The sequence below is a fragment of the Myotis myotis genome, unplaced genomic scaffold (assembly GCF_014108235.1).
Source record: "Myotis myotis isolate mMyoMyo1 unplaced genomic scaffold, mMyoMyo1.p scaffold_m19_p_40, whole genome shotgun sequence".
NCBI classification, from domain to species: Eukaryota; Metazoa; Chordata; class Mammalia; order Chiroptera; family Vespertilionidae; genus Myotis; species Myotis myotis.
In genome coordinates this window covers 1,043,664-1,060,692 of record NW_023416347.1, presented here as the reverse complement: position 1 = coordinate 1,060,692, position 17,029 = coordinate 1,043,664, and the positions used below count along the sequence as shown (strand labels likewise).

At 48.4% G+C, this 17,029-nt stretch overlaps 1 protein-coding gene across 4 annotated transcripts in view; it reads left to right on the top strand.

Moving 5' to 3' along the window:
• Nucleotides 1–17,029, top strand: part of LOC118654984 (zinc finger protein 772-like) — a 38,241-nt gene that overhangs the window by 17,243 nt on the left and 3,969 nt on the right. Inside the window, exons 2-3 of one of the 4 annotated variants that reach the window (XM_036306299.1) lie at nt 2,214–2,310; nt 16,753–16,876. In XM_036306299.1, coding sequence (XP_036162192.1) covers nt 16,756–16,876 — 121 coding nt within the window. In that variant the 5' untranslated portion in view covers nt 2,214–2,310; nt 16,753–16,755. Of the gene's footprint in view, nt 1–1,892; nt 2,165–2,213; nt 2,311–14,294; nt 16,342–16,752; nt 16,877–17,029 lie in introns of those variants that run through there. The other 3 variants (XM_036306298.1, XM_036306300.1, XM_036306302.1) reach the window with 3 other exon arrangements.

Sequence of the window (17,029 nt, the reverse complement as noted above, 5' to 3'; positions counted from 1 at the left end):
CAACATCAATGATGAGAGAGAATCACTGATAGGCTGCCTCCTGCATGTAATACAACAGGGATCCAGCCCACCACCTGAGCATGTGCCCTGACAGGGAATCCAACCATGACCTCCAGGTTCATAGGTCAATACTCAACCATTGAATCACACCGGCCAGGCTCTCCTAAGCTTAAGGGATCCCATTCAACCTGCAACGGAGGCAGCAATGAGCAGCGACAGCCCATCCCGGGCTAACCCTCTGAACCTGTGCTCAAGGCCTTCTTTTCTCTGATTCTCCAGTGAGCTCACAGCAGCCCCCCTTTGGCTCATTTATTTTCCACAGTGTTTCTAGGAGCTAAAAGGACCCTCGCCTATTTTCTCTGCTGTTCCTTGTTCCATCCTAAGCCCTAGGTGTTGTTTGTTTGTTTTTTCGTTTTCCCCAGTTTTAATAAATATTCCCTCAAAATCTGTGAATTTATGTTGTGAAATCTTTTCTGCATGAATTCAAGAACTCAAACACTGCAGGCCAACCTGAGGCAGACCCGCTCCAGGCGGGTTCCTGTTCCACAACACAGTTATGCCTGAGACATCCTCTATAAAGACAGAGCAAGGCATGAATTTGCTTACAAGACTTGGAAGAAAATGTGATGGCCCACACCCACTTTGCTGTTGTTGAATCAATCTTCACACTGTTCATGTTTTAAATGTCTATTGATTTTTTTAGAGAGAAAGTGAGAGGAAGAAACATCAATGATGATGTAGCCCGCAATAATCAGTCTTTCCCCTTACTGGGATGGAGCGCCCCCTGCCCCCTGGGTGTGTGCCTTGACCTGGAATCAAACCAGCGATATCATGGTTCATGGGTACACTCCCAACCACTGAGCTTGCCAGCTGTGCACACCATTCTATTTTATTGACTCTTACAGATGTTCCCAATTTCCCCCATACACCTCCCCTCTTTACTCCCTCTACCCTGCCCCCACTGCTTCTAGGCCCTCACCACATTATTGTCTATGTCCATGGGCTATGCATATATGTACATACTTTGTTTAAAATATTTTTGTTGATTTTAGAGAGTCGAAGGAGAGGGAATGATAAAAACATCAATGATGAGAGAGAATCACTGATTAGTTGCCTCCTGTTGGACTCCACCCCCACACTTGGAATTGAGCCTGCAACCCATGTATGTGCCCTGACCAGGAACAGAACCAGTATCACACGACCTCATCATTTGTGGAATGTAATGAACAGCATAAATTGATGAAGAAAAATAGATTTAGAGACATAGAAGCATCAAACAGACTGTCAAACTTCAGAGGGAAATCGGGAGAGAGGGGTTAAGAGACCAACCAAAACACTTGTATGTATGCATATAAGCATAACCAATGGACGAAGACATATGGGGGGTGAGGGCATGTGCTGTGGGGTGGGGGTGGCTGGGGAAATCTCAATGAAGGAAAAAGGAGACATGTAATACTATATGTAATACGTTAAACAATAAATAATTTAAAAATATAAGTAAATAAACAAATAAATTTTAAAACAGGACCCTCTCCTCCTGGTTCATAGGTTGAGGCTCAGTCATTGAGCCGCACCAGCTGGGCTACATTATTTTAAAAATACATGTTTTTTTTATTGTTGATAATATTACAGATGTATTCCATTTCCCCTGTGTCTATATCCTTTGGTGGATTTCTTGCATTCCTTCCCACCCTCTTCCCTCTGAGATTCATCCATTTGTGCCAGTTAGCCAGGCCTCTGGTCCCATCTTCCTCCTCAGGCATTACTTGCTGGGCCACAACACCCAAGTCATTGGCTAGGATTCTGGGCGATTGGAAAAACTACATTACCCAGAAGGAAATGCGCCCGCGTGGGCGGAGCTAAAGGGCACTTTGGTGTCTACGCATCCGGTTAGGGTAGGACTTCCTGCTTCCTCCTCTCAGGTCTCCACAGAGTCACGGGCTTCTGGGCGCTGGTCGTGAGGAGGAGGAGGCCTGGGAGGCAGCGCGCCTGCCGTGCGGGGTGTGTCTGAGGCTCCTTGAGCCCAACAGCCCGAGATTGGGGTCCCCGTGCCTCCCGGACTCCTCTCTGCTCACAGCGTCCCCGCAGCCGGACCCCATTTCACCCTCCAGCCTTGGGGACCGGCCTCTCAGGTCCCGCCGCCCAGGTCCCAGCGCTCAGAATGGTGAGTCCCTCGTGGGTGACACAGGGCTGATGGGGGAAGAGGGTGAAAGGCTGCAGGGCCGCCTTGTAAGGACGTGACGGTGCGACTGCGCAGGGAGGACTCGGGACCCGGGCCTGTTGTGGGTGTAAAGGCAACAGAGAGACGAGGTGAGGTTTTTGCAGGAGGAGCTTTACCTTCATTCTCAGGACGCTGGGGACATGGATGTTAGGGCCGCGGGGAGGAACACACGGGGCCAAAAGGGGAGAAGAATCATGGATTTATTAGGCCACCTGGAAGGCTCTAAAACAGTCCTATTGGGGGACTTGGGAGGCAGAAGCTGGTCCCGAGGCTGCCACGGCGTCACTTGTCTGGTTTTGCTGCTTTTCTGGGCCTGGAGCTGAAATGCAACTGAGGCCTAGATGTGATCCTTAGGGAGGAAAAGGTCAGGGGTCTTAGTTGCCTGACGAGTTATTTGCTAGGGGAGGGGAGGTACCCTGGGGGCGAGGTTCTTGTTTCCCAGTTTTGCCCCTTGCTGGCATCCAGAGCTTTCTTGTAGGTTCTGAGACAGGATTTCAAAACAGGATAGAGCAGTGGTTAGGCCCCCTGTGCCAGTTCCATCCTCTGCTGTGATGCCCAGGGTTATGAGGGGAGGGATTATCTGAACTGTCCTTTTGTGTCGGATATGGTGGGTTACGGGGACAGGTAAAGACTGATATTGGGGGCTACATCCGCATTGGGTGAACGATAGAGGAGGGTAAGGTGGAGTCTGGGGGGCCCAACCTGGTGGCTGTAACAGGGGACTCCAGCTCATGTGATGGAGGTGTTCCGGGGATGGGTTTTCATCTGGAAAGGTGGCACCATGGGGTGACAGCAATTATCTAAATTGTGCAATGTGTTAAAATTAAAAGTGCCATTTTTAGGCCATTGAGACTTATCCTGTAGTTTATATTATGGCCAAACAGTGTTACAAAAGAAAATGAGGTGGTTGGGGTGATCTCCCCAGTGAGTGTGCAGAGGGAGTGTGGTGTGGCCCACAACAGAGGAAGGGTGAGGGACAGACCACAAGCCGAAAGGTGACTGTTTAGGTCAGGCATCTCCCCAGCTAAACCAGTTTCCTGAGAGATGAGAGTGACCCTCTGGACTTAGTGCCCCCTCTCAAGAGGGACCCAAAGCCAAATGGCTGAGGAGTCTTCTGGCCTAGCGCTAGGACTTTTAAGATAAGAGACTTTGGAGAAGTCAGTGAGAGAGAGAGGGCAGAAGACCCCAGACGAGGGAAACTGTGGATCGTCACTCACCTAGAGAAGATTGGCTGGTGTGGGATGGAGGGTCAGCAGTGGAGAAGGAGAGGTTCCCGATCCGGCTTAATCCTTGGCTGGCTCGGGAAGGAGGGCTAATCCAGGCTGGCAGTCGAGTCACGGAGTAGGATTTGGAGATAAGCCCAGGTTGAGCTGCCACTGCCTGCTGCTGTCCAAGTAGCATACTTAGGGTGACTGGGGCGATGGCTCCCTATCCCCATGGAACCCTCCCAGGTTTCCACACCAAATGTTAGGATCGCAGAAGGAGGAACGCACGAGACCAAAAAGGGTAAAGAATTATGAATTTATTAGGTCATCTTGACCTCATAAATGGCACCATCACCCAAAGACGGGGAGTCAGAGATTTTAAAGGACTCTAGGGTGGGCGTTTTCTGGGCAGAGAATTCTCTATTTAGGTCTGGATTCTGGGAAACTCTGGAGGGGAGAGATAACAGTCTCATAGCAAGTGGAATGTGGTCTAAGCAAGTAGAATGTCCATTGTGAAATGGCATAAAGGTCAGTTCCCAGGGGAGTGGGTATTGACTCAATTATTTGATCAGACCTAATAACAGATGGCTGTGAAAAAAAAGAGGGACATTTTCTGAGGCAGGGTTCTAACTTTCCTAACATTGCTCTGAGGAAGTACAGCCTAGAAGACAGAGGACAGCAGCTGTGGACAGGAAGGGGAAGTCCTGTAAATGATAAGGGAACTGGCAGAGTGAGCCCTGAGGACTGAGCCCCGAGATAACACAGGCATCTGGAGGGCACCTGGCCTCTGGGCTGGGCAAGGGTACTGAGCTGCCTGAGCCCCTAGATCAGGGTGGCGGTTGTCAGGCTCTCAGTAGACCATTTTCTTTTTAATATATTTTTTTACAGAGAGGAAGGGAGAGGGATAGAGAGTTAGAAACATCGATGAGAGGGAAACATCGATCAGCTGCCTCTTGCACACCCCCTACTGGGGATGTGCCCACAACCAAGGTACATGCCCTTGACTGGAATCGAACCTGGGACCTTTCAGTCCACAGGCTGATGCTCTATCCACTGAGCCAAACCGGTCAGGGTTATACCATTTTCTTCCCACGAATTCCTGCAAATGCAGAATCAATTAGGTGTACAGGTTTGTGGAGCTTATTTCAGGGCTTCACACTCTTGTGGCCTCTGAGATAGTTGTGTCCAGGGGCTGTCCCGCTGCTCTTGTATCCCTTGGACCTGGGGACTGTGAACAGACACTAATCCCAGACTCCTAAGGTCATGACTAGGGCTTCCTGTAGTGGACCTTGTATTTAGCAACCAGTGTAATGAGTGGTAGGTCCTGCAGGGCATTGGTTACAGATTGTGCAGTGGCTTGTAGTGAAGAGTGAGCTGATTCTGAAATCTGCAGGCTTTAAAAAATAAATATATATATATATACATATATATATATTTTTTTCTCATCTATATTAGATATAGAATGAAGGGAGAGGGAGAGAGAGAAACAGTGATGAGCAAGAAACAAGGATTGGTTGGCACTTGCGTGACCCTTACTCTGGATCCAGCCCACAAACCAGGCATGTGACCTCACCCGTGCATGGGTCTATGCTCAGCCAACTGAGACACATCAGCCAGGACTGTCTATCACTTTAATACAGGGAATCATGGTCAGGTTGGTAATGGTCGTAGTAGCTCAGAAGGGACAGTGTGAGCCTGAGGACTGGTTTTCCTGCTGGGGCCACTGTTTGTGGGAGGTGGGTGTCACTAAACAGCATTGGGACAGAAGTTGTCATGTAGAGTGTGGGGGAGAGATAATGGTTTTTCAGGCCTTTTAAAGGCCAAGGCCTTTAAAAGATGAGTGGATGTGAGATTAATTGGAGGCTGAAGAGTTATTCAGATAAGATGAGACTAGGGCTGATACATTAACTTCTCTAAACACTCACCAGGATTTTGTTATGACCCTTGGTGTGGCCTGGTTTTGGAGAGTTTCAGACAGTCTTGTGGATTAGCTTAGAGGCTTGAGTGGTCATCTGTGAAACTCACTGGGCATGGTGCAGAGGACCATCAGGGCTGAGACTTGAGTGGCATTAAGAGAGAGATGTTGGCAAGCATTCTCTGGCACACACATGATGAGTAATAAGTAGAAGGCTAAGGAGAGGACTCTGGGGGCTGGGGCTGAGGGAGTTCATGTGTGAGAGAGGTTTGTAAAGAGTGATGTGCACTTGCAGAGGGAATGTGAATTCATGGCCATGGCATGCTAACATTGACTCAGGAGTGAATGATGGGAAAGTCCATTTGTGGTGGTGGTTCTATGATCCAATAAGGTGAATTTTAGGGTGATTACCTGTAAAGAGGGTGTTTTTATACTATATTCTAGGTACAGAGCTTAGGTGCCATTTAACTAACCACCTGCCTTTTGTTGGGGCTGACATACTGGTTGATAGGAATGAGATAGCATACATTAGTGTTAGCCAGGCTTCAAAATCTCCACTGGCATTCGTAAGGGAGAATGGTAAGGAGAAATAGATTATGGAGTTGGTGAACTATACTTTTGGAAAAGAAGATGATTAGGAAACAATTTGTCCTTGTAAATTTGCCTTACCTTTGAATTTGTGCCTCTGGGAATGAAGCTGTGTGAGAGAAGTGTTGTTCAAAGAACAGTGTGCAGCAGGTGGTGCAAAGCAATGGGCTCAGCACCTTGGGATTGGGCTCAAGAGGCTGAAGTGTGATGCCATGTATTTGTTGTCTTTGAGAAACAATCTGAGGGACTACAAGGGTATTGCCTGACAAGACCAGTATCAAATCATTTACACTCTCAATTTTTCTTTCTCAATTTTTCTCCTGTGTACAATTTAAACCCACTTGTACTATATACTTACAGGTTTAATCTGAATTGTTAAATATGTTAAGTCTAAGCATTCAGTAATGCATTAAGTGAAGCCTGCATTTGTAATCTTTGTTACTATCCTGGTATAAGTACTCTCATTGTTTTGAGGTTCAAACTGCCCAAATGGTGCACTGAACATGGACATAATAAGATATTGCAGTAGCACATCATTATATTTTACTAGAGACTCAGTGCTCAAAATTTGTGCACTTGGGGGGGGCGTGTCCCTCAGCCCAGGCTGCACCCTCTCCAATCCGGGTCCCTTTGGGAGATATCCGACTGCCGGACAGACATCCAGCAATCAGACATCCTCTCACAATCTGGGACTGCTGGCTCCCAACCACTCACCTGCCTGATTACCTCTAACCTCTTCTGCCTGCATGCCTGATTGGCGCCTAACTGCTCCCCTGTCAGCCCAATTGCCCCCAACTGCCCTCCCCCGCTGGCCCGATCGCCCCTAACTGCTCTCCCTGCCAGCCTGGTTGCCCCTAACTGCCCTCCCCTGCCAGCCTGGTCACCCTAACTGCCCTCCCCTGCAGGCCTGGTTCCACCCAACTGCCCTCCCCAGCAGGCCTGGTTCCCCCCTCAACTGCCCTCCCCTGCTGGCCTGGTCGCCCCCAACGGCCTTCCCCTGCAGGCCTGGTTGCCCCCAACTGCCCTCCCCAGCAGGCCTGCTCCCCCCCGCCCAACAACCTCCCCTGCAATCCTGGTTGCTCCCAACTGCCCTCCCCTGCTGGCCATGTTGTGGCGGCCATCTTGTGACCACATGGGGGCAGCTATCTTGTATGAAGGCTTGATGGTCAGTTTGCATATTGCCTCTTTATTATATAAGATTTCCAATATGCTGATACACCAGTACCAAATATGCTCAAGCACTTTCATAATAAAACAGTAAAATTATTGGGGCATTAACTTTAAACCTTTTTCAAAGTTTGATTTAAGTAGAATTGATTTAAAATGGACATTTTAAAATAAAAAAGTGGTTTTTGGTGTTTCCATACATGCTTGCATCGTTAAAACCAAGTTCCTTCTGCCTTTATCGTGCTTCATTCTCACCATATAAAATAACTGATACAAAAATACAGTCTGCCTTTGAAATGGCTTAATTGAAATATATCCATGTGAAAAAGATACTATGAAATCCCATGAATCCTATTCCAGCCTTACACCACTATGTGTCATCATGATGGTTTTTTTGTATCTATCTATTCTCAGGTACATTATTGGATTATTTCACTTACAATTCCACACATGTCTGACCAAACAGTGGGTCAGAGAATCATTTCAGTAATGCCATGGTTGCATGTTCCATCCCCTGTCAGGGCGATTACAAGAACCAATCAAAAAATGTATAAAAATAATGGAACTAAATAATTGCCCTCTCTCTCTCTCTCTCTCTCTCTCTCTCTCTCTCTCAAACTCTCTCTCTCTCTCTCTCCCTCTGCCCCATTTTTCTCTCTCTCTAAAATCAATATATATATATATACCTGTGCAGCCATTACAACTTAATGACCAGAATAATGGGAACGACTGGTCAACCAGTCGCTATGATGTGCACTGACCACCAGGGGGCAGACGCTCAATGCAGGAACTGCCCCCTGGTGGTCAGTATGCTCCCACAGCTAACCTCCCACAGCCACACAACCTCCCCCGAGTCCCTCACCCCGGCTGGCAAACATCCCACAGTCCCTCCCCCTGTTCAGCATGCCCCATCAGGCAGCTGGCAGGCCACGTCCAGTAGCTGGCAGGCCCCAGCCAGCAGCCAGCAGGCCCTGGCTGGCAGCTGACCCCGGCCAGGCCTAGGGACCCCACCCATGCATGAATTTCATGCACCAGGCCTCTAGTGTGTGTGTGTGTGTGTGTGTGTGTGTGTATCCTATCTAATAAAAGAGAAACATGGTAATTAGCCATACCTCCGCTGCCCTTCCCATTGGCTAATCAGGGCGATATGCAAATTAACTGCCAGCCAGGATGGTGGCCGGAAGCCAGGCAGCTTGAAGCGAACATAAGGCTTGCTTGCTTCAGTGACAGAGGAAGCCAACGTTCCCCGCCTGCCGCTGCCCGCCTCTGATCTTGCAGTTTGAAACATTGTTACAAATATAGAAGCTAAACAAAACCCCAGAAACCTGCTTTCAGCAGTGGAGGCCTAAGAGCTGGAGCCAAGCCTCAGAGCTAAAGCTGGCCCAGAATTTAAAAAAAGAAAAGAAAAAAAGGAGCGTTTAGGAGCTTCAGTCACCTGTCAGCCAGAAAACAGCCCTCAGCCCCTCACCCAGACTGGCCAGGCACCCCAGTGGAGGCCCCCACCCTGAAGGGTGTGTGACCAGCTGCAAACAGCCATCATCCCCTCATCCAAGCTGGCCAGGCACCCCAGTGGGGACCCCCACCCTGATCCAGGACACTCTTCAGGGCAAACCAGTCAGCCCCCACCCATGCACCAGGCCTCTATCCTATATAGTAAAAGGGTAATATGCCTCCCAGCACTGGGATCAGCGGAGCCGTGAGGCCTCCCGGCACCAGGATCAGCATGACGGGGCAGTGCCCAAACCCCCTGATCACCCTGCGGCTCTGTGTGTGACAGGGTGCGGCGCCCCAACTCCCTGATCGGCCCTGCTCTGTGTGTGACGGGGTAGAGCCATAACCTCCCCATCGGCCCTGCTCTGTATGTGACCGGGGGCGGTGCCCCAACTCCCCTATTGGCCCTACTCTCTGAGTGATGGGGGAGCTCCTCAACCCCCTGATCGGCCCTGCTCTGTGTGTGACGGGGGGAGCTCCCCAACCCCCTGATTGACCCTGCTCTGTGCGTGACAGAGTACGGAGCCCCAATCCCCCTGATGGGCCCTGCTCTGTGCGTGACGGGGTGGCGCCGCAACCTCCCCATCAACCCTGCCTTGAGTGTGACAGGGGGCGGTGCCCCAACCCCTGAATCGGCCCTGCCCTGAGTATGCCTGAGGGTGGCATCACAACCTCCCGATCTGCCCTGCTCTGTGCATGACGGGGTGGCGTCCCAACTCCCCAATAGGCCCTGCTCTGAGCCCGACCAGGGGCTGCACCTAGGGATTGGGCCTGCCCTCTGCCACCCGGGAGCAGGCCTAAGCCAGCAGGTCGTTATCTCCCGAGGGGTCCCAGACTGCAAGAGGGCACAGGCCGGGCTGAGGGACCCCCCTCCCCCCCGAGTGCACAAATTTTTGTGCACCGGGCCTCTAGTGTATATATATATATATATATATATATATGTTTTAATCACCCAGTCAGTCCACACACGTGAAAACCAGCACAGCCCAGGGGCTGTATTGTAACCAGCAGCCAGGGTTCTAATGAAGGCAGAGCAGGCATTGATGGAGAGAACAGTAAGGGAGGTGCCCTTGCTGTCACTGTAGCAGGTGGGGAACCTGGGCTGAGCTGCACAATCCCTCCCCTCCCCCACAGGGAATGATGATATCAGTGTGATCTCTGGGACTAAAAGCAAATCAGCTGAGAGAAGCTTTAGGCCTGGATATGCCCCTTGTGGTCTCTGCACCTTCCAGCCAGGGGTTGGGACTAGACTATTTCAGATTCAGGTGGTTGAGGAGCTCAGATTCCTCTCAGGTGTCAAGGCTGGGAGCAGCAGTGGCAGCTGGGCAGGTGGGTGTGGGCAGGCAAAAGCCCAGGGCAGTTGCCAGGGAGAGTTGGTGCTGGGCCATGTGTGTGGCTCTGAGGGCCTCTCTAGTCCTAGAGCAGGCTGGTGGCTGCTCTGTTCTTTGGGACCATGGTTAGTGAGAAAGGGAGCAAGCTCTGCTGCATATGTTACCGGAAGGTCATGACCTGGGTGCCAGCATGGGCGCCAAGAAAATTCGTTTTTAATGAAATTGGATAGATTGTGTATATTCTAGCATAGACTGATTTTTCTCTTAATGTGCGATTGTTATATTAAAAATAAAAATAAAAATTCTAATGGCTGGAATGGCTCTAATGTTTGAATATCTTCCGATGCACAGAAAGGTTGCCCATTCAATTCCTGGTGATGCACAAGCTAGGTTTTCTGACTGGATGCCCAGTGGGTGGGTAAAGGGCAAGTGGGAGGCAGCTTATCCGGGTTTCTCTCATTCCCTGTCCCTTCCTCTCTTGAAAAAAACTCAAATTATTTGGATTTAGATTTGTACTCTTCAGGAATTATGAAAGAATACTTTATACCTAAGCGACATTCTCAGCTTCACGGAATCTGAAATAATATCTCAAAACAAGAGATCAGTTGCAGACATTTCCCAGAAACCTGAGACCACCCCAATAACCTAATGTTGTCATTTCCCAACACCACTCAGGCACCCACAAACCAATATTTGCAATGATGGGCCAGTGACAGGGAACGGAATGCCACCTGTGTGTCCTGGAGAAGGACATTACCCAAAAGGCATTGCACGTAATGATGACTGGGTTTAGCCAATGAAAGCCCAGGACAGGCGCGTTATCCTAGTGCTCATTGGTTTGGGTGTGTCCTCCTGAGTCTTTCTCCTGATGGTCCTTTTGACCTTTTTGTTCTGTTGACATAGCCAGAAGCTCCAGAGTGCTGAGCCACAACGGGGACTAGGAGTGAGTGGCAGTGTCCCCACTTTTCAGGGGTGTGCCTGAGGCTTGTTGATCCCCAAAAGGTGGTATGGAGGCCTCCTTCCCACCAGGCTCCTCTTTGCTTACAGAGTTCAACTCGGCCTCACTCCATTTACCCTCCAGCCTCAGGTGCTGGTGCCTATCAAGTCCTCTGCAGTCAAAGTCACAGCGTCCTGAACCTTGAGTCGCTTGTGATTGATACAAGGTGTGTCAGGTGTAAGAGGGTGGCAGGCTGCAATTCCACCATGTAAGGAGGTGGTTATTGTGGCTGAGGTGGGAAGATTTGGGAATCTTGGGCCTGTTTTGTGTCTAAAGGCAACAGAGAGGATGATGCTGTTTTGCATGAGACATTTGAGTTTCATTCTCAGGAAGCTGGGGATATCGATGGTGGAGAATAAAATGGGGACATTATCTGAGGTAGGGTTCTAAACTTTTCCCAAAACTCCTCAGAGGAAGAACACACTAGAAGAGAGAGGATAGCAGTTGGGGACAGGAAGGAGAAGTCCTTTGAAAGATAGCAAACTTGGCAAGAGTGTGCACTTAGGACTGAGGCCCTGAGTTAATGCAGGCATCTGAAGGTCACTTGGCCTCTGGGCTGGGCAAGGGTACCAAACAGCCTGAACCCCTAGATCCTGGCAGTGTTTGCCAGGCTCTCAACAGACCGTTTTCTTTACACGAATTCCTACTAATGCAGAATCGGTTATGGTAGGTGTACTGGTTTATGGAGCTTATTTCAGGGCCTCATGTACTTGTGGCCTCTGAGATAGTAGTGCCCTGGGACTGTCCAGCCTCTCTTGTAGCCCTGGGACCTGGGTAATTTGAACAGACACTAAGCCCAGAATCCTAAGGCCACAACTAGGGCTTCATGCAGTGGCCCTAGTTTCTGGCAACCAGTGTAATGAGTGGGAGGTCCTCCAGGGCATAGATTTCAGAATGTGCAAAGGCTAGGAGTGAAGAGTGAGCTGATTCAGGAACTTGGAGGTATGTTCTTGGAAAAATACATACATACATACATACATATATATACACATTTTTAGATGTAGAAAAGAAGGGAGAGTGAGAGAGACTGAGAAACAGGGATGAACAAGAAACAAGGATCGGCTGATGCCTGCACAACCCCTATGGTGGATCCAGCCCACAACCCAGGCATGTGACCTCACCAGTGCATGACTCTGTGTTCAAACGAGACACATCAGCCAGGACTGTACATCACTTTAATACAGCGAATCATGGTCAGGTTGGTAATGGTAGGTAGTATCTCAGAAGGGACGGTGTGAGCCCGAGGACTGGCTTTCCTGCTGGGGCCACTGTGGGAGGTGGGTGTCACAACACAGCTTAGGGACCAAACTGTCATGTAGAGTGTTGGGGAGAGAGAATCGTTTTGCAGTGGCCAAGGTCTTTAAAAGATGATTGGACCTGAGATTAAGTAGAGGCCAAAGAGTCACTCAAACTAGATGAGATTGGGTTGGTACATATTTACTTCTCTGAATACTCACCAGGATATTGTTGTGATCCTCAGTGTGGCCTGGCTGAGGGAGTAACAGTCAGTCTTCTAGATTAGCTTAGCGGCTTGAATGGTCATCTGTGAGACTCACTGGGCATGGTACAGAGGGCAGCACAGCTGGGAATTGAGTAACGGTTTAGTGGAGAGATGTTGGCTGTGACTGGTGAAAGGACTTCAAATGCAGCACCAGGGGAGGTTGGCTCTTGTATCTGAGATCTGACTCTGGTTCTTCATAGGTTAGATTGAAGGAAAAACAGTCATGGAGAGAGAGGCCTTCATAGTAGGAATCAAAAATGCCTCTGTGTGTGTGGACTGTCAGTGTCTGGACAGTACTGATCCTGTTTGAATTTGGCAAGCATTCTCTGGACCACGCATGCTGAGTAATAAGTAAGAGGGCGAGGAGAGGACTATGGAGGCCCGAACTGTGGGAGTGCAGGTGTGAGAGAGGCGTGGTAGAAAGCATGAGGAGCACTTGGAGAGGAGTGTGACTTCATGGCCAGAATGCCCTGACATTGACATAGGAGTGCATGAAGGGAGAGTCCATTTCTGGTGGAGTCTGGAAGATAAAATAAGGGTAATTTTAGGGTAATTGCCCGAAAAGAGGGGTGTTTTGTGCTACCTGCCAGGTACAGGGCTTAGATGACATTTATCTACCCACCAGCCTTTTGTTGTTGGGGGTGACACACTCATTGTTAGGAATGAGATAGTTAGGAATGAGATAGGAATGAGGATGAGGCATGGGAGGCAACAGGCAGGTTTGAGGCCTGCTGCTTCACACAGTCCTCTCTGCTACAGAGTGTGACTCAGCCTCACCCCATTTATCCCTCCAGCCTTGCCTGCGGGTGTGTCTCAGGTCCTGCAGCCCTGGTCGCTGCATCCAGAACAGTGAGTTGCTTGTGGGTGACACAGGGTGTGATGGGATGAAGAGGTTGACAGGGTGCAATGCCACTGTGTAAGGACTGGGTGGTATGACTGAGCCAGGAGGATTCGGGAAACCCAGGCCTGTTTTGTGTCTTAATGCAGCCAAGAACATGAGGCCAAGTTTTCCATGATGAATTTTACTTTCCTTCTCAGTGTGGATGAAAAGGGGCCACATGCTAACCCGACTATCTCAGGGAGCGCCAACATGGCCGCCATGCAAACTCAGAAACCTAAATAACCCCAAAGTAATTAAAACTTTTTAACTAAATGCAGTTTATGACCAGTAGTCATAAACTTTATGGCTATATTCTTTTCTGACAAAACTCAATCTTTACCTAACTAAGCCTGTCTGTTTTTGTTTTGTTTGTTTGTTTGTTTTGCATCGGTGGTAACATATTGTTGGAATGTCAGGGTAACATGTAACTTCCCTTTTTCTGGACCCTTTAGGGACTAACCAATGGGCCAGGGTGGAGACCACAAATTCACTCATTGTTATTGTTATGCTGTTAATTAGTGACTGTTAACTATCCTGTAAAAACCTATGTACAACAGCATAGGTCTATCATTTTACTTTTTATCTAATCCCAGAGGTTTCCCCACTTTACTTGCTCTTGCCTCCCATGTCTATCACCATTGGATTTCATGCAGCCCACTCACACCTCCTCCTTTGATTGCAGTGTAAAAAAATAGGGGGGAAAAAACCAACATTCTCTGGAGCATTATCTCAATACTTTGAGATTCTACTTTTGGCCAATTGTAGTCAGTTTTGCTAAAATAAACTCAGAAAAATTCTTTCAAGTTTTGAATGCTTGTTACATTAATATCAGGAAAGTGGGGCCATCCATGATAGCGACAAAAACAAGGGATATGGTCTGAGATAGGGTACTAAACATTTACCCAAAATGCTCAGAGGAAGAACAGACTAGAAGAGAGAGGAAACCAGTTAGGGACAGGAAGGAGAAGTCCTGTAAAAGTAATGCATCTGGCAAGAATGTGCACAGGACTGAGTCCTGAGGTAATGCAGGCATCTCGAGGTCACCTGGCCCTAGGGCTGGGTAAGGCTACTGGGCAGCCTGAGTCCATGGATCCTGATGGTGGTTGAAAGGCTCTCAACAAACCTTAATTTTTCCACAGATTCCTGCAAATGCAGAATCACTTAGGGGTACTGGTTTGTGGAACTTATTTTAGGGCCTCCCACTCTTATAACCTAAGCAATAGTAGTCTCCTGGGACAGTCCTCTCCTTAGACCTGAGGACCTCAATCAGACACCAAGCCCAAAATGTTTAGTCCAGGTCCCTGTTTGGGGCACAAGTGGAATGAAAAGTTGTAGGTCCTCCCAGGCATAGGTCCCATAATGTGCCATGGCTTGGAGTTAAGATTGAGCTGGTTTCAGAACCGGCAGGTATTCTTTCTAAAAAAACAAATGGGAACAGGTAACAATGGGACAGAAGTCAGGTCTAGAGGAACTTTGTGACAACTTGGGTGTCTGTTTTGCATGTTATGGGAGCAATGGGAGATTTGGAGCAGTGGAGGCAGGTGATGTGACCAAGGTCTCCTTAGATGTGTGGCTGCAGCATAATGGACAATATGGGCGTGAGGGAGGTAGTAGAAATAGTAGGACGATAGTCTTAGTGAGGGTGATGGGAACTGGCCCATGATGGTGACTGTGGAAGTGGAAGAAACAGTTGCATTATGGATTGGTGTTTTAGGTGTGGCCACCTAAATATTCTAATTTTCAGGATGTGAGAGAGAGAGAGAGATAAGAGTCAGAGAAGTCGTGACATTTTGGATTTAGCAGCTGCAGGTGTGGAAGCACCATCCACTGAGATGGAGAAAATCATAGTAAAAAAGTAATATTCATTGGGAATACAAACACTTTTCTTTTTAGCCTGTTAGAGTCTGAGATTTCAGAGAGCAGTTCATGAGTATCTCCAGCTCTGAGGGGTAGTTTACGATGAAGACTTCTTCAAAAGCTTGTGGAGAATTATGGACCAGTAGGAGTTTAGATGATTTTTTAAAATTGGAGGCTGAAGAGTAATTCAAACAAGTTGAGACTGTGGCTGGTGCATACTTACTTCTAAAACATCCACCAGGAACTTTTTGTGCCATTGGGTGTGGCCTGAGGTGTTGCAGTCAGTCTGGTTGATTTGCTTAGGGCCATGAGGGGTCATCTGTGAGACTCACTGGTCATTGGGTAGAGGCCAATAGGTGATGGGACTTGAGTGATGAAGCCTGTGACTGGTGAAGGGAAGTCAGGTGCAGCACCAGTGGAGGTGGGCTATGCTCATCTGAAATGTGATGTGGTTCTCAGTAGGTGAGGTTGAAGGAATAAACATTCAGGGAGGGAGGTCTTAGCAGGTTCAAGACTGTTGCTATGACTGTGGACTGTCAGAGTTGATGGAACCCTTGATCTTCTTTGAATTTGCCAAGCATTCTCTGGAACACACATGCTAAGTACTGAGTAGAAAACCCAGGAGATGGCTATGGGGGCTGTGTCTCTGGGAGTTCAGGAATGAGAGAGGTGTAGTAAGGAAGAGTGATTGCACTTGGAGAGGGAGTGTGAATTCATGGCAGCAGGGCACCAATATTGACATATGAGTGAATGAAAAGGGCATCCATTTCTGATGGTGTCTTTATGATTTAATACTGGGAATTTTAGGGTAATATGATTAAATATGATTTAATACGGGGAATTCCTAACAAGATGGGTTGCTGTGGTGCTACATGCCATTGCCAGGGTTTAGGGGCTGTATATCTCCCCACCTGCCATTTCTTGTTGAGGGCTGACCCAGTGAACAATAGGAATGAGAGAGCATACATCAGTGTCACTTGCACTTGAAAATCTCCACCAGCATGGGGAAATGAGAAGAGAGAAGAATCAGAGGGAAATATATTATAGAGGCGGTGAACTAGAATTTTGAAAAAGAAGCTGATTAGGAAACACCTTGTCCTTGTCATGGCTTACTTGTGTTCCCAGTGAAGTTGTGCCTTGAGAATGAAGCTGTGAGACAAGTGTGGATCAAAGAACTATGGGCAGCAGGTAATGCAAAGTGATGACCTCAGCAAACTGGGATTGGAGTCAGAAGTGTAATGGGCATTACCATGTTGTTTGGTGTCTTGGAGGGACAATTTAGAGGACAACATGGGTTTTGCCTGACAAGATCAGTGTCAAATCCATCACATTCTCTTTTTGTACAGCATCGCTTCCTACTCTATGTTCCTGGCACCCACTGCTATTGAAAAGGGGCAGTGTGACTCACATTTGAGGGTCAGAGCAGACACAGCATCAGTAGGAATATAAGGAGAGATTGACTTTGATGGGACCAAGGCCTGCTATCTTCTCTGATCTGGGGAGTAGGGGAGCAGATGGATGTGCAGGGTGGAGAGTATGACAAGCTTGGAGTCTGAAGAGAGAATCTTATCATGGGATGTACTGTCTCTATTATGACAGGATATGAACTTTGAAGACATGGCCATTGCCTTCTCTCAGGAGGAATGGGAGATCCTTGATGAGTCTCAGAGACGTCTGTACTGCAATGTGATGCTGGAAGTGTTTGCATTTGTATCATTCGTAGGTAAGACCTTCACATCTCTCCTAGGGTCCTGAAGTGATGCCCACTCTTCATTTATTCTCCAGACATAGCACCCTCTCTCTCTCTTTCTGTTAAAGCCAGACCATGGGCTCTGCTAATTTCCCCCACTGTCTTGTCCATAAACTGTGGCTGCCA